At 42.3% G+C, this 17,005-nt stretch overlaps 2 protein-coding genes across 2 annotated transcripts in view; one reads left to right on the plus strand and one right to left on the minus strand.

The window, feature by feature from the left end:
• Positions 1 to 1,707: 1,707 nt before the first annotated feature.
• Positions 1,708 to 5,876, plus strand: LOC127335180 (agmatine deiminase). Its single transcript, XM_051361775.2, has 10 exons — positions 1,708 to 1,960; positions 3,424 to 3,537; positions 3,632 to 3,727; positions 3,824 to 3,908; positions 4,381 to 4,436; positions 4,532 to 4,610; positions 4,689 to 4,823; positions 4,936 to 5,171; positions 5,268 to 5,423; positions 5,540 to 5,876. The coding sequence occupies exons 1-10, from the start codon at positions 1,868 to 1,870 to the stop codon at positions 5,627 to 5,629; spliced, it is 1,140 nt and encodes a 379-aa protein (XP_051217735.1). The 5' UTR covers positions 1,708 to 1,867; the 3' UTR covers positions 5,630 to 5,876.
• An 836-nt stretch (positions 5,877 to 6,712) lies between these two features.
• LOC139835750 (obtusifoliol 14-alpha demethylase-like) overlaps positions 6,713 to 17,005 on the minus strand; it is a 38,310-nt gene continuing 28,017 nt past the window's right edge. Inside the window, exon 4 of the mRNA XM_071825613.1 lies at positions 6,713 to 7,217. Within this exon, the coding sequence (XP_071681714.1) occupies positions 6,713 to 7,217 (505 nt within the window). The remainder of the gene's footprint in view (positions 7,218 to 17,005) is intronic.

Consider the following 17,005-nt stretch of genomic DNA (forward strand, 5'->3'; position numbering starts at 1 on the left):
GCGCTCAGGCGCTAGCCTCCGGGCGTGCGGAATTCCGGCGGTGCGGGGCCTCCCCTCCCATTGGTGGATAGAGCGACGGCCGAAGCCGTTGTTCGCCGCGCCTTCGCCGGAGTTCACCATTGTTCGCTCGTGAGTTGGGGGAGAGAGGTGGTGAGAATAGGGAGACAGCGTGGTGAATGCGGCCACACGCGCTAGTTCCGCGATAAATAGAGGGCAACGCGCGTGAAACCGAGGCGACGTCATTAACTCGCCGCGTGGAAGCTACGTGTCCGGCGAAGACTGACTGGCGGTAGGCTTTTACAGCGCGCGGAAGACGATGCGATGAGAACGACTATCAGCCTTTCTCGCCGACAAGTCGGGGCCACCAGCGCGCGAGAAGTTTTCTCGATGTTTCCCACGCTTTCGTTTCCTCCGAGCTCCCCGAGCGCTCCCCGGGGAGCCGGGGATGACCTGGATTCCCTGGATGGATGAAAGCCCAAATCCGAACGAAAACGAGGATCCAACTAGACCCTTTCCGTATATCCGCATGATAAAAAAGGTCCTGGGGCGTTCCCGGACAGACGGGTGGAGATGCTCTCAGGGCATCTCGAGCGGCGCGACACATTTCGGACATCCAAACGGACACGTGTGCCAACCCAAATGGTCGAAATCATCCGGGCGTCCGTTTGCGTCGGGGGTGGCTCCAGCGGCACGACGCGTATTTTTTTCCATTCATGAAACCATAATTTACATAAATAAAAAACATAAAAAGCCATAAAGGCGTGGTAAAAGTAGGTGCTGCCTACTGCTCGTCGTCGCTGATGAGGTCAATGAACTCCGGCGTCGGCCATGGAAGCTCGTACGCCGGCGGTGGAGGAGGTAGCGCCGCATGGGCCGGAGGCTGTGGCCAGGGATCCCACGCCGGAGCAGCAGGCAGAGCACGATCGTTGGAACGCGTTGGCGTCGCCGGCCTCCCCTGCGCGAGCGCTGACTCGCAGAGCTGGATTGCGAGCCCGTCCCACAAAGCGAGGTCGTTGAGCTCGTCCTGCTCGTTGTTGGCCAGTGTCATGGCAATGGCCTCCTCCTCAGAAATGTCCGGCGGCTGGGTCTCCGGATCCCACGCCGGCCCGCCGTCGTTGTGGTCGTAGTCTGCCATGTCCAGGTCCTCGTCCGCGTCCTCCTGGTCGTTCTCTTCTTCTTCTGCGGCGATCTCGTGATCGAAGTAGTCTACGTCGCCGAGGTAGCCAGCGCGGTGGCGCGCGTCGAACTCCCACGTCCCGAATGAAATCCAGTTGTAGGAGTTCAGCGCGTATGCCCGATCCTCCCGCAGATCCGGCGTCAAGATCGCTCGGCGGCGGCGCACCTCGTCCCGCCGCTCTCGGCCCTCGCACGACACGGGGGGACCGGTACACACCTCGACTTGAGGTACCAGCCCCTTCCCGGCAAGTTCGCGTCCGGCCATGGTACCGACAGGTTTTTCTCCCATAGCTGCCGCGCGAAGTCGACGCAGACGTACCGGCCGACCCGTGCCTTCTTGCCGGACCGCGAGCCGCTAGCCTCGTGGTCGTTCTTGGTCTTGCGGAACGGCCAATATTTTTTCCTCATGGCGTCGGTGGGATGGATAGTGTAGGATCTGGCAATGGTTTGGTCGGGAAAATGACCGCCGGCAGGGGGAGGTAAAAAAAAAACGGTGGCTCAACCTCCGTTTGCCCTCACGACATTTCTCTCCTGCGGACTGAGCCGCCCTGCCCTGCCCTTTCCCTGCCCTTCCCGCATAAAGCAAGCAGCCCTTGGAGTCGGAGTCGAGGGCTCCCATCTCATCAGTATAGCGTGCGTAGGAGTGTCCCGCCGTCAGATTAATCAAGGCTTGGCGAGAGAGGAGGGAAGGATGGCGAAGGCCATGGCGGGGTGCCCGGCGAAGATGGGGTTCCGGATGCCGGCGGAGTGGGAGCCGCACGAGCAGTGCTGGATGGGCTGGCCCGTACGTACTCCTCTCCCCCCCTCTCGCTCTTAGGTTTGTCTCGATCCTTCGCGACTGCAAGTCCCGCCCGCGGCGCCTGTTCATCTGATAGATTCCGGTCGAATTCGCTCCGTTCTGGCTAGAGAAACGCTATGGACTCGCTCGCGTCTGCGGTGGCGGTTTGTCCCGGACCGTCGCCGCATCTCTTGGTTCTTTCTCGCCGGAGCGCCGTCTCTGCCCCCGGCAGCTGTTTGCTCATCCACCAGATTCGTCTCGGTGTGGCAAACATCCAGATCGACACACCAGGATTTATTTACTGCCACACTGACATGTGGGTCAGTGGACCACATGAAAGCGAGCCAAAGAGTGGTATGTATGATCGATTTTCTTTTCCAACAAATAAACGTATCAACGCACATGTCAGGTGCGCTTGGTAGCAGGAAGCAGGAACAATTGTCAAGGTTGAACATTTAATATTGCAATCCATTGTCAGGTTACTCTATTCCTTGTCAAGTGGAATCTTTGAACCGGCCAGACAGACAAACTGTTCAAATCAGACGACTTTTTTCTCTTCTAAATAAATAGGCAGGAGAAGAGATGGTGTATTTTCTTGGGCATTTTTTTTTATATTCACACCAACAACTGATTTTATTACATCCAAAGAATGGCTAGCAAGGTGTAAATGCATTTGTTCTCATACCCACAAGCATATCACCAAAGTTGTGCATTGGATCGAGCAATGTAATCTTGCTGACACGACACAAATTCAGTTCACCTTTAATCTCTACTATGTGCTGCATTTCCTTCTCCCTGAATAGCTCAATCCGTCAATCAAGGTAACAATTGCTTCTCCTCGTTGTCTATGATCTGCAGCTATGTGTCTGCCATACACTATCTAGTTCCTTGTTGTGCTTTGTCTCTGTCTAATCACTTTCTGTCGACCAACTTTTCGTTCCCTTCGGGCTCTACAGCTGAGAATTTATTATTACGGTTTTCAAAGGACCAGTAAGGAGTAGGCAGTCAGAAATTTAGTGCTTCTTAAACTGGAGTGGCTGGTGTTGCCATGAACTATTTAAGATCCCTTATGAACCGCAAACATCACATATATTAGTGTTTCTGATAATATCATAGACCACACCTATTTGGAAATCTGTAACAGTTACTCAGAGTGTGCAACATGTTCTTTCATTCATTTTCTGGTGGATTCCTCTTTTTTCTTTTTGTGAGAACCTTCATCATTCTATTTTCCTCACTTTCTATTATGATTGAATAATATGTATTTATTACAAGTGTCCTCTCAGTGTTTTCATTGAGTATTATCAACGAGGATGATCTGGGAAGCACAGTAGTGAGTAGATTAATGTGATAGTTTCTTAAAAGACCTATGTAGTTTCCTTCTGTCATCGTGTATCATCCTCAGCATGCCTTGAACAATTTTGAAGTGCAGCATTGTAATCATCATCGCCACCTCTTTGAAATCTTAGGAGCGTCCAGACAACTGGCGGGAGAATGCTGGTCCAGCTCGAATAACATTTGCGAGAACTGCAATTGCCATATCAAAGTTTGAGCCCGTCACCATTTGTGCAAGCGCTGAACAGGTGACACACTTCACATGAACTATGTTACAAAATGATGCGTGATCATGTGCGACACAAAGGATATTCAGTTCCACTTTTTTTTTGTCTTCGGCAGTATCCTCATGTCCACGAACTGATGCAGCACCAGCCGAACATCAGGGTGGTCGAGATGAGCATGAATGATTCCTGGTTTCGTGATACTGGTCCCACTGTGCGTAACTTAAATTTTTTTTTTGTATCTTTTTTCTTCTATTCTGATTCCAATTCTGGTGCCTGGGGATGCTAATAATATATGCCTGTTTTTTAGTTTGTTATCCGTAAAGGCAGATCAGAAATAGGACTCACAGAGCAAACAATAGCGGGAATTGATTGGGAATTTAACGCATGGGGAGGTATGTTGTTTCAGGTTGAAGTATGTATATCTATATCTATTCAGTACTACCTCCGTTCCAAAAGTTAAGATGTTTTCGTAGGCTAAAACATCCTACCAAAACATCTTATATTTTGGTACAGAACTACTCCCCCGGTTCCAAATCAATTGATTCAACTTTTTCTAGATTCGCATGTATCTAGATGTGTTTTAGTGTGTAGATATATGCGTATCTAGACAAAACTGAGTCAACTAATTTGGAACGGAGGGAGCAATACTTCATAACGGTGTAGTTATCAACCCATGCCAATGTTTCAGTAGCAACTTGCATGGATCCATGTTTTTTACAAAGCAATAGAGGACTTGGTTGGCACTAGCAAAGCATTGAAGCACTGTACTATTTCCAGAGCAAGAATTTCATGACTTCAGAAGTCAATATGTAATCACCTTCACTGCATGATAATTCAGTATGTTCTGATCCTACTGCCCTGCAGGACTCGGTGGTGGTTGCTATGATGATTGGAGTCTGGACAGAAACATTGCCAAGAAAGTAAAGAATTAATCCTACCTAAGAACAAACTAGGTGTCTTTTGTTAGCCTCTTTCTGTACTTAACTTTTTTCCTACTCCTGCCATTAATTTTCAGATACTCGAGATTGAGAGGATCCCTAGGTTTCCACACAAGATGGTTCTTGAGGGTGGAAGCATCCATGTCGATGGAGAAGGTACTTGTTGTATCATTGTCGATCAAACAGTTTCAGTCTTTTGTTATTTTGCTAACAATTGTGTCACATTTACAAAAGGTACATGCATTACAACGGAAGAATGCTTGTTAAACCCAAACAGAAACCCCGACATGACTAGACAAGATATAGAGAATGAATTGAAGGATTTCCTTGGAGTCACAAAGATCATTTGGATACCTAATGGACTTTACGGTAAGAAATGCTGAGTATTTTGTCACTTACAGAAGTTCTAAAACCGCAGGGTTTCATCTCCTTTGCTTCCTTGACCATTTTACTGATAAGTAAAGTTATGATGATTTTCCAGGTGATGAGGATACAAATGGGCATGTTGACAACCTATGCTGTTTCATTAAACCTGGTGTGATCCTCTTATCATGGACTGATGATGAGAACGATCCACAGTATGAGATATCGGTTAAGGCACTGTCAGTTCTCACTCAGTCCACCGATGCAAAAGGGCAACACATAGAGGTGGTAAAGATCCACGTACCAGGGCCTCTATACATCACAAAGGAAGAGGGGAATGGTGTTGATGTAACGGTCAGTACCGCAGCTATGGTTTGTTTAACTACGGGTCTTTCGTAAGGCTGATTTTTAAAACCGTTTAAAAGATCCGAAAACTGTGACTGTTTTCAGGGGCATGCTGTAGCTAGGGAGCCAGGCAAGAGATTGGCTGCCTCGTACGTGAACTTCTACCCTGCCAATGGTGGGATCATAGCACCTGCTTTTGGCGATAACCAGCGGGACGATGAGGCACGTGAGGTCCTCCAGAAGGCATTTCCTGAATATGAGGTTAGTTTTACTTTTGTCAGCTTGGGAGGCTGAAGCAAGCAATGACTGTTTTTACTGGTTGTGAAAGGAATAATTACTGTGAGGTTAGATGAGCTGAATGGATCCGTGAACTGCAGGTTGTGATGGTGGAAGGCGCAAGAGAAATCGTGCTGGGAGGTGGAAACATACACTGCATCACACAGCAGCAGCCGGCACGCCCGTCGTAGATGAACAGTGAGGAAAGGCGTACCATGATCTGAACTGCAGTTACGATCCGATCATTTATTTTGCTCCCTGAAGGTGATAGATTGCGTGTGGCGAGGTAGAGAAGGAATACATACTGAGACAGTGCTCAGTAGCAGTACCGATATGATCTAAAAAAATTGTAGCAGTATTGATAATTATATGTGTATCAAACGCCTTCCACTTTGAAATTGTGTTGCAGACCAATATATAGATATCGTTGGAGAATAATCAGATTGTAACTTCCACGTCTTTAGGTGATTCTAACATCTAGATTGTGGTGTAAATGGTTTGAGAAAGCCTGAGTTTATTTACGTCAAAGTATAATAGTAGTATTAAGAAATCATGCCATAAAAGTAGATCTATCTTTGAGAAAGAAAAACAAGAGTTACAATTCTGGCTTCTTTGTGGCTATGATTCATATCTTGCAGTACTATAGAAAATTTGAAAATATCACATTATTATTTAGACAATTATTTGGATGTTAGCAACACTTGGTCAAAGAGTGGTGTCCAAGGAATAGTTTTCACAACACAAAAATGCAACGCAATAGCAAATCAAATCGACGGCACAAGATAACTAAGGTCAAAATTTCTGCGTTTATAATGCAATCAAGAGTCCACCGCGCATATATGAAGTGCTCACGAGTCGTTTGGCTCAAACAGCATTGCGGCGAGCCAGTGAGGGGAAATTTCTGCGTTTGCTCGTTTCAGTTGTGTTGGGCCCGAGAAGAAGCAGTGGTACTGAGCTCAACCCAAGCCAAATCAGAAATCTACATGGGTAATAGTCTGGCTAAATTGTTGCGCTCCAGGCCATGGCTCTGGTTGCGCGGGGCGTAGCTCCACCCCTGACTCATCATACATAAACTAGCTTTCGTTATTTTTGAACTTTTACATAATAGGGCCACCTAGGGCTGCCGGCCAAACGGTTGAAGAATTGCATTTGACGTCGAAGTAAACACATAACTGAAGCAACAATACCCGTACGATATGTCTTAGCCCGTAGGAAAGCTACACGCACACAAAGATACATCCACGAAAATACATGTTGAGGCATGATGAAATATCTTAGTTGCTAGGCCACTGAAATCTCTTGTAGCTCACCATGACTGCCCCTTTAGATTCTGGCATAAACTTGATCCAGTCTGGCTTGGGAAAAGAAGAAATGAGCTTGAGTTCAAAATTCCTCAGTATATGGTTAAATATAATTTTGATTTGCATGTAGGCATAAGCCTCGCCACAACATGCATGTCTGCCATCACCGAAAGACGTGTAAGAGAATTTACCACCAGCTTTGTCCTCCTCCCTTCCAGGACAAAATCGATCTGGATCAAACACCGCAGGATCCTTGTAAATGTGTGGCAACATACCGTTCACCATTACTAGGTTTACTAAGATGTTACCTTTGGGGATGCCATATTCGTTTCCCTCTTTGCCGCGAACGATGATATCCGTTTTTACTTGGCGGACTAACATCGGCACTGCAGGGTGCATCCGTGCCACCTCTTTGATGAAGTTGTGCAGAGTGCTCATCTCTAACAATATACAGTAGTCTATTTTGTCATTGTATTTTCTAATTATCGTAACATCCCAAGGTTTTACAAATTTTTCAATGTTAGTTTTAAAATAAAATAAAATAAAAAGATCCTTGTTTGTTGACTTGGTTGAAAATTCTCAAGAATTTAAAACTTTTGAAGTTACTTAAAAACATTTTCCAAAATGATGAATTCAGAAACCTTTGGTTTCAAAATATTTTTTAAAAATACACTATTTTGTTTTGAAGTTTTGAAACTTATAAAATGTATTATTTTGAGAAAACAAAAATCGTGAACCCTATTTCATAAATCATTACACAAGTAGCCATATAGGCCAAAGTGCATAAGATTGTTTTTTTCGATTTCTGAACTGAAAAGAAATGGGTTCCCTTACTGTCCAATTTTTTTTTAAATTTATAAAACTTTTTAGGAATTTGTTTGAATAGATTTAGAGCCCTAAATCAAAAATTAGAAAAGAAATCGTGGAAAAGGAAAAAAAACGAAACTGAACCAGACCGGACCGAACTGGCCCAGTCTAGCAAGAGCAGCCTTCTCCTCTCCAGTTTTTTTTTTTGTTTCCTTTACTTCCATCTTGGTTTTAGGCAAATAATTTAGGCCCATCTGGTCGAGTGAGTATTTGGTGCACATGAGCACCAGTGCTCTCAGTTTTTTAAATATTAAAAAAGTTATGTATCTATGTTTCAAAAAATTATCACATTTATTCCATGAATACACATATATGTTCCGAATACTCGTGAGAAGTTTCGCTAGAAGTTGCATTGTATTTTGAGCTACAGGGAGAAAACAAATTTGTGGGTACGTATAGGGACGTATATTTGTTAGAAATTTATCTTTTTTGTATAACTCAAAATATAATATATTTTTCTCCAAAAGTTTTACTGTATCTTTGGAATATTTATATGTATGTAGGTATTTAATTTCAAATTTTTTAGAATTCAAATAATATGATTTTATAGCACCACGAGCACTGGTGCTCATGTGCTAAAGACACTTTTCGTATCTGATCCAGCCCGACAGAGCGAAAACATTTCACTCATCTTCTTCCTCAGGTTCACCTACAGGAGCTCATACCGTCATACGTTACAGCCATGGACGTTTTCTCCCCCTCCTCTCTATGGCATTAACGACCACAAAACGGCTTACTATAAACACGAAAGTTACTCCACATTAGATGTCCATTCCGTTCAGGGAATTATTTCTTCACTTTATTGTCTTAATTTTTCCAAACTGAACCGGCGCCCCGAATGCCACCCATTGGCATGTGTCTTCCGATCTCCTCATTCAGGTCACACCAAAACAAACCGAGCGCGTCACTTCATGCCTCCCATTCCCCTCACCCACTGTGGTTCACAAACATTGTCCAGAGGAGCCCTCCACTGCCCGTTCCGAGAAGATCTTGTTCATCCAAACTCGAAGTTCATCGGACGAGTACGTCGCGTACAGTGATTCTTTCCACGATTCCCTTTTCTACCGTGCTATCCTAATCGTGGCCTACCTCCAGGACATAGTGATGCTTCAAGTTGTCGCTGATGGCTGCAACATCATTGGAGTTCTTGTGCTCGATTCCCTTTACCAGTGTGATTTTCTAATCGTCGTCTACCTCCTGGACATGATCGTGAGTTACATCGTCTAAGAGCATCTCCACCGGCGCGTCCCAAACTGTGCTAGCGCTTTTCCAAGCCCAATAGAAGCGCCGGCAACCCCGTGCCGGTCCCTTGGCCAATGGCGCGAATCGGGCGCGCCGGCGCCTTGCGAGCGGAAAATTTTGGACGTGGGAGCCGTATGTCAGTGACGCCAGGACGCCGCACGGGATATTTTACCGCCACGACGCTCCCGCCACGACGCCGCGCGGGAAATTCTCCCGTCGCGACACCGCGCGGGAGGTTTCCTGCCTTGCCGGCGGTCTATATTATCCCTCTGATGACGCGTGAAGCACATGTCCGTTGGGAACCCCAAGAGGAAGGTGTGATGCGTACAGCAGCAAGTTTTCCCTCAGTAAGAAACCAAGGTTATCGAACCAGTAGGAGATGAAGGCCACGTGAAGGTTGTTGGTGAAGGAGTGTAGTGCGGCGCAACACCAGGGATTCCGGCGCCAACGTGGAACCTGCACAACACAATCAAAATACTTTGCCCCAACTTAACAGTGAGATTGTCAATCTCACCGGCTTGCTGTAAATAAAGGATTAAACGTATGGTGTGGAGAATGATGTTTGCTTGCAAAGAACAACAGAAAACAATGATTGCAGTAGATTGTATTTTAGATGTAAAAGAATGGACCGGGATCCACAGTTCACTAGTGGTGTCTCTCCAATAAGATAAATAGCATGTTGGATGAACAAATTATAGTTGGGCAATTGACAAATAGAGAGGACACAACAATGCACATACATATCATGATGACTACTATGAGATTTACTTAGGGCATTACGACAAAGAACATAGACCGCTATCCAGCATGCATCTATACCTAAAAAGTCCACCTTCGGCCGGTTAGCATCCGCACCCCTTCCAGTATTAAGTTGCAAACAACAGACAATTGCATTAAGTACTGTGCGTAATGTAAACAATACAAATATCTTTAGACAAAGCATTGATGTTTTATCCCTAGTGGCAACAGCACATTCACAACCTTAGAACTTTTACATCCTTTGTCCCCGAGATTCAATGGAGGCATGAACCCACTATCGAGCATAAATACTCCCTCTTGGAGTCACAAGTATCAACTTGGCCAGAGCCTCTACTAGCAACGGAGAGCATGCAAGATCATAAACAACACATATATGATATATCGATAATCAACTTGACATAGTATTCCATATTCATCGGATCCCAACAAACACAACATGTAGCATTACAAATAGATGATCTTGATCATGATAGGCAGCTGATACGTCTCAAACGTATCTATAATTTCTTATGTTTCATGCTACTTTTATGACAATACTCACATGTTTAATACACACTTTACATCATTATTATGCATTTTCCGGCACTAGCCTATTAACGAGATGCCGAAGAGCCAGTTGCTGTTTTCTGCTGTTTTTGGTTTCAGAAATCCTACAAAGGAAATATTCTCGGAATTGGACGAAATCAACGCCTAGGGTCTTATTTTTTCACGGAGCTTCCAGAAGACCGAAGAGCATACGGAGTGGGGCCACGAGGTGGCCAGACCATAGGGCGGCGCAGCCAGGGAGGGCCCCGCGCCGGCCTATGGTGTGGGCCCCTCGTCAGCCCTCCGACTCTGCCCTTCCGCCTACTTAAACTCTCCGCCGCGAAAACCCTATGACCGAGAGCCACGATACGGAAATACTTCCAGAGACGCCGCCGCCGCCAATCCCATCTCGGGGGATTCAGGAGATCGCCTCCGGCACCCTGCCGGAGAGGGGAATCATCACCGGAGGGCTCTACATCACCATGCCCGCCTCCGGATTGATGTGTGAGTAGTTCATCCTTGGACTATGGGTCCATAGTAGTAGCTAGATGGTTGTCTTCTCCTCTTGTGCTATCATGTTTAGATCTTGTGAGCTGCCTATCATGATCAAGATCATCTATTTGTAATGCTACATGTTGTGTTTGTTGGGATTCGATGAATATTGAATACTATGTCAAGTTGATTATCAATCTATCATATATGTGTTGTTTATGTTCTTGCATGCTCTCCGTTGCTAGTAGAGGCTCTGGCCAAGTTGATACTTGTGACTCCAAGAGGGAGTATTTATGCTCGATAGTGGGTTCATGCCTCCATTGAATGCAGGGACGATGAAAAGTTCTAAGGTTGTGGATGTGTTGTTGCCACTAGGGATAAAACATCAATGCTTTGTCAAAGGATATTTGTGTTGATTACATTACGCACCATACTTAATGCAAGTGTCTGTTGTTTGCAACTTAATACTGGAAGGGGTGCGGATGCTAACCCGAAGGTGGACTTTTTAGGCATAGATGCATGCTGGATAGCGGTCTATGTACTTTGTCGTAATGCCCTGATTAAATCTCATAGTAATCATCATGATATGTATGCATCTCTATTTGTCAATTGCCCAACTGTAATTTGTTCACCCAACATGCTATTTATCTTATGGGAGAGACACCACTAGTGAACTGTGGACCCCGGTCCATTCTTTTACATCTGAAATACAATCTACTGCAAACTCTGTTCTCTACTGTTCTTCGCAAACAAACATCATCTTCCACACTATACATTTAATCCTGGTTTATAGCAAGCCGGTGAGATTGACAACCTCACTGTTACGTTGGGGCAAAGTATTTTGATTGTGTTGTGCAGGTTCCACGTTGGCGCCGGAATCCCTGGTGTTGCGCCGCACTACACTCCGTCACCAACGACCTTCACGTGATCCTTGACTCCTACTGGTTCGATAAACCTTGGTTTCATACTGAGGGAAAACTTGCTGCTGTACGCATCACACCTTCCTCTTGGGGTTCCCAACGGACGTATGCTTCACGCGTTATCAAGCTCTTTTTCTGGCGCCGTTGCCGGGGAGATCAAGACACGCTGCAAGGGGAGTCTCTCACTTCCAATCTCTTTACTTTGTTTTTGTCTTGCTTTACTTTATTTTATTTTATTTTCTGTTTTCTATTTTGTTTGCTTCTTTATATCAAAAACACAAAAAGTTAGTTACTTGCTTTACTTTATTTATTGTCTTGTTTGCGTTCTCTACATTAAAAATACAAAAAAATTAGTTACTTGCATTTACTTTACTTTATTTAGTTTGCTTTACTTGTTTTTATTACGGCTAAAATGGGTACTCCTGATAATACTAAGTTGTGTGACTTCACTAGCACAAATAATAATGATTTCCTATGCACACCTATTGCTCCACCTGCTACTACAGCAGAATTCTATGAAATTAAACCTGCTTTACTAAATCTTGTTATGAGAGAGCACTTTTCTGGTGTTAGTTCTGATGATGCTGCTGCCCATCTTAATAATTTTGTTGAACTTTGTGAAATGCAAAAGTATAAGGATATAGATGGTGATATTATAAAACTGAAATTGTTTCCTTTCTCCTTAAGAGGAAGAGCTAAAGATTGGTTGCTATCTTTGCCTAAGAATAGTATTGATTCATGGACTAAATGTAAAGATGCTTTCATTGGTAGATATTATCCTCCTGCTAAAATTATATCTTTGAGAAGTAGCATAATGAATTTTAAGCAATTGGATAATGAACATGTTGCCCAAGTATGGGAAAGAATGAAATCTTTGGTAAAGAATTGCCCAACCCATGGACTAACTACTTGAATGATCATCCAAACCTTTTATGCAGGACTGAATTTTTCTTCGCGGAACCTATTGGATTCAGCTGCTGGAGTTACTTTTATGTCCATTACTTTGGGGGCGGCAACAAAGCTTCTTGATAATATGATGATTAATTACTCTGAATGGCACACGGAAAGGGCTCCACAAGGTAAGAAGGTAAATTCTGTTGAAGAAACCTCCTCCTTGAGTGATAAGATTGATGCTATTATGTCTATGCTTGTGAATGGTAGATCTAATGTTGATCCAAATAATGTTCCTTTAGCTTCATTGGTTGCCCAAGAAGAACATGTTGATGTGAACTTCATTAAAAATAATAATTTCAACAACAATGCTTATAGGAATAATTCTGGTAACAACTATAGGCCATATCCTTCTAATAATAGTAATGGTTATGGTAATTCTTACAACAATAGTAGGAGTACACCCTCTGGTCTTGAGGTCATGCTTAAAGAATTTATTAGTACACAAACTGCTTTTAACAAATCTGTTGAGGAAAAGCTTGGTAAAATTCATATTCTTGCTTCTAAGGTTGATAGTCTTGCTGCTGATGTTGATCTTTTAAAATTGAAAGCTATGCCTAATGAAGATAAAGATATTAAGTCATTTTCTACAGCAAACGCTATCCAAGTTCGAATTAATGAAAATATTAGATTGATGGCTGAATTGCATGCTAGGTGGGAAAGAGAGGAAAAACTAGCTAAAGAGAATAATGTAGCTAAAGTTTGGACTATTACCACCACTAGTAATGTTGATACCTCACATGTTGCTAAACCTCCTACTATCAATGGTAAAATAATTGGTGTTGGCAATGTTTCTACTACTAGTGCAAAGCGTGCAAAACTGCACAAAGCTTGCTAAAGCTATTTGAAACTGTTTGTGATAAAACTGCTGAAATTTTTCAAAATATTGTGGAAAATGATCCCATTGCTGTAGATAATAATGGTTTAGATTTTGATGATTTTCATATCTCTGAAGTTATAAAGTTATTACAAAAACTTGCTAGAAGTCCTAATGCTAGTGCTATAAATTTGGCCTTTACAAAACATATTACAAATGCTCTCATAAAAGCTAGAGAAGAGAAATTAAAACTTGAAACTTCTATTCCTAGGAAGTTAGAAGATGGTTGGGAGCCCATAATTAAGATGAAGGTCAATGATTTTAATTGTAATGCTTTATGTGATCTTGGTGCAATTATTTCTGTTATGCCTAAGAAAATCTATAATATGCTTGACTTGCCACCATTGAAAAATTGTTATTTGGATGTTAATCTTGCTGATAACTCTACAAAGAAACCTTTGGGGAGGATTGATAATGTTCATATTACGGTTAACAATAACCTTGTCCCCGTTGATTTTGTTGTCTTGGATATTGAATGCAATGCATCTTGTCCCATTATTTTGGGAAGACCTTTTCTTCGAACTGTTGGTGCTATTATTGATATGAAGGAAGGTAATATTAAGTATCAATTTCCTCTCAAGAAAGGTATGGAACACTTCCCTAGAAAGAGAATGAAGTTACCTTATGATTCTATTATTAGAACAAATTATGATGTCGATGCTTCATCTCTTGATAATACTTGATTCACACTTTCTGCGCCTAGCTGAAAGGCGTTAAAGAAAAGCACTTCTTGGGAGATAACCCATGCATGTTTTTATTACTGTTTTGTTGAGTCTTGGAAGTTGTTACTACTGTAGCAACCTCTCCTTATCTTTACTTTATTTCATTGTTGTGCCTAGTAAAGTCTTTGATAGTAGGGTTGATACTAGATTTGGATTACTGCGTAGAAACAAATTTCTTACTGTCACGAAATTGAGCAGCCCCGTCTGTAGGTAACTCAGAAAAATCTGCCAATTTACGTGCGTGATCCTCAGATATGTACGCAACTTTCATTAAATTTGAGCTTTTTCATCTGAGCCTGTTAAGTGCCCCAGAAAAATTCGTCTTTACGGACTGTTCTGTTTTGACAGATTCTGCCTTTTATTTCGCATTGCCTGTTTTGCTATGTTTGATGGATTCCTTTGTTCCATTAACTTTCAGTAGCTTTGTGCAATGTCCAGAAGTGTTAAGAATGATTATGTCACCTCTGAATATGTGGATTTTTGATTATGCACTAACCCTCTAATGAGTTTGTTTCGAGTTTGGTGTGGAGGAAGTTTTCAAGGATCAAGAGAGGAGGATGATACAATATGATCAAGAAGAGTGAAAAGTCTAAGCTTGGGGATGCCCCTGTGGTTCATCCCTGCATATTTCAAGAAGACTCAAGCATCTAAGCTTGGGGATGCCCAAGGCATCCCCTTCTTCATCGATAACTTATCAGGTCACCTCTAGTGAAACTATATTTTTATTCAGTCACATCTTATGTGCTTTACTTGGAGCGTCTGTTTGTTTTTGTTTTTGTTTGAATAAACTCGGATCCTAGCATTCTTTTTATGGGAGAGAGACACGCTCCGCTGTTTCATATGAACACTGGTGTTCTTAGCATTTACTTTTAATGTTCATGGCGAAGGTTGAAACTCCTTCGTTGATTGTTATATGGTTGGAAACAGAAAATGCTTCATGTGGTAATTGGTATATTGTCTTGAATAATTTGATACTTGGCAATTGTTGTGCTCAAATAGATCATGTTTAAGCTCTTGCATCATGTACTTTGCACCTATTAATGAAGAACTACCATAGAGCTTGTTGAAATTTGGTTTGCATGATTGGTCTCTCTAGAGTCTAGGTATTTTCTGGTGAAGTGTTTGAACAATAAGGAAGACAATGTAGAGTCTTATAATGCTTGCAATATGTTCTTATGTAAGTTTTGCTGTACCGGTTCATACTTGTGTTTGCTTCAAACAACCTTGCTAGCCAAAGCCTTGTACTGAGAGGAAATGCTTCTCGTGCATCCAAATCCTTGAGCCAAAAACTATGCCATTTGTGTTCACCATACCTACCTACTACATGGTATTTCTCTGCCATTCCAAAGTAAATTACTTGAGTGCTACCTTGAAAATTTCATTCTTTGTCTTTGCAATACATAGCTCATGGGAAAATAGCCTTAAAAACTATTGTGGTATTGAATATGTTGCTATGTATCTTATTTCTTATAAGTTGCTTGTTGAGCGGTAACCATGTTTCTGGGGACGCCATCAACTTTTTACACCTTTGTTGAATATCATGTGAGTTGCTATGCATATTCTTCTTGTCTGAAGTAAGGGTGATTTATCATGATCAAATGGTTTGAGTATGCATATTGTTAGAGAAGAACATTGGGCCGCTAACTAAAGCCATGAATCGTGGTGGAAGTTTCAGTTTGGACACTAATCCTCAACCTCTTATGAGAATATTATCTGCTGTTGAATGCTTATGCATTAAAGAGGAGTCCATTATCTGTTTTCTATGTTGTCCCGGTATGGATGTCCTTGGTTGAGATTTATCAAAAACGAGAAATCAAATGCGATCTATCTCCTTGGACCTTTGTACAGGCGGCATAGAGGTAATTATAATCCATGTAAATCCAAGCTAATTAGGACAAGGTGCGAGCACTATTGGTATTCTATGCATGAGGCTTGCAACTTATAAGATGTCTTATACATAACACATATGAATTATTACTACCGTTGACAAAATTGTTTCTATATTTTAAAAATAAAAGCTCTAGCACAAAAATAGTAATCCATGCTTCCCTCTGCGAAGGGCCATTCTTTTACTTTATGTTGAGTCAGTTTACCTACTTCTTTCTATCTTAGAAGCAAACACTTGTGTCAACTGTGTGCATTGATTCTTACATACTTGCTTATTTGCATTCATCATATTACTTTGTGTTGACAATTATCCATGAGATATACATGTTGAAGTTGAAAGCAACCGCTGAAACTTATATCTTCCTTTGTGTTGCTTCAAAACTTTCTACTAAGAATTTATTGCTTTCTGAGTTAACTCCTATGCAAGTCTTATTGATGCTTGTCTTGAAAGTACTATTCATGAAAAGTCTTTGCTATATGATCAGTTGTTTAGTCATTGTATTTACCATTGCTTCGAATCACTTCATTCATCTCGTATGCTTTACAATAGTATTGATTAAGATTATGATAGCATGTCACTTCAGAAATTATCCTTGTTATCGTTTACCTACTCGAGGGCGAGTAGGAACTAAGCCTGGGGATGCTTGATACGTCTCAAACGTATCTATAATTTATTATGTTCCATGCTACTTTTATGACAATACTCACATGTTTTATACACACTTTACATCATTATTATGCATTTTCCGGCACTAACCTATTAACGAGATGCCGAAGAGCCAGTTGCTATTTTCTGCTGTTTTTGGTTTCAGAAATCCTTGATACGTCCCAAACGTATCTATAATTTCTTATGTTCCATGCTACTTTTATGATGATACTCACATGTTTTATACAAATTATATGTCATTATTATGCATTTTCCGGCACTAACCTATTGACGAGATGTCGAAGAGCCAGTTGTTGTTTTCTGCTGTTTTTGGTTTCAGAAATCCTAGTAAGGAAATATTCTCGGAATTGGACGAAA

This window comes from Lolium perenne, chromosome 2 (genome assembly GCF_019359855.2).
Source record: "Lolium perenne isolate Kyuss_39 chromosome 2, Kyuss_2.0, whole genome shotgun sequence".
Lineage (NCBI taxonomy): Eukaryota > Viridiplantae > Streptophyta > Magnoliopsida > Poales > Poaceae > Lolium > Lolium perenne.

What these genes read in the sequence shown, in the direction of transcription:
- LOC127335180 (XM_051361775.2), top strand. Translation starts at nt 1,868, where the DNA reads ATGGCGAAGGCCATGGCGGGGTGCCCGGCGAAGATGGGGTTCCGGATG. An exon ending in TTCGTGATACTGGTCCCACT is followed by an intron (nt 3,728 to 3,823) that starts GTGCGTAACTTA and finishes CCTGTTTTTTAG; the next exon opens with TTTGTTATCCGTAAAGGCAG. An exon ending in CATCCATGTCGATGGAGAAG is followed by an intron (nt 4,611 to 4,688) that starts GTACTTGTTGTA and finishes CATTTACAAAAG; the next exon opens with GTACATGCATTACAACGGAA.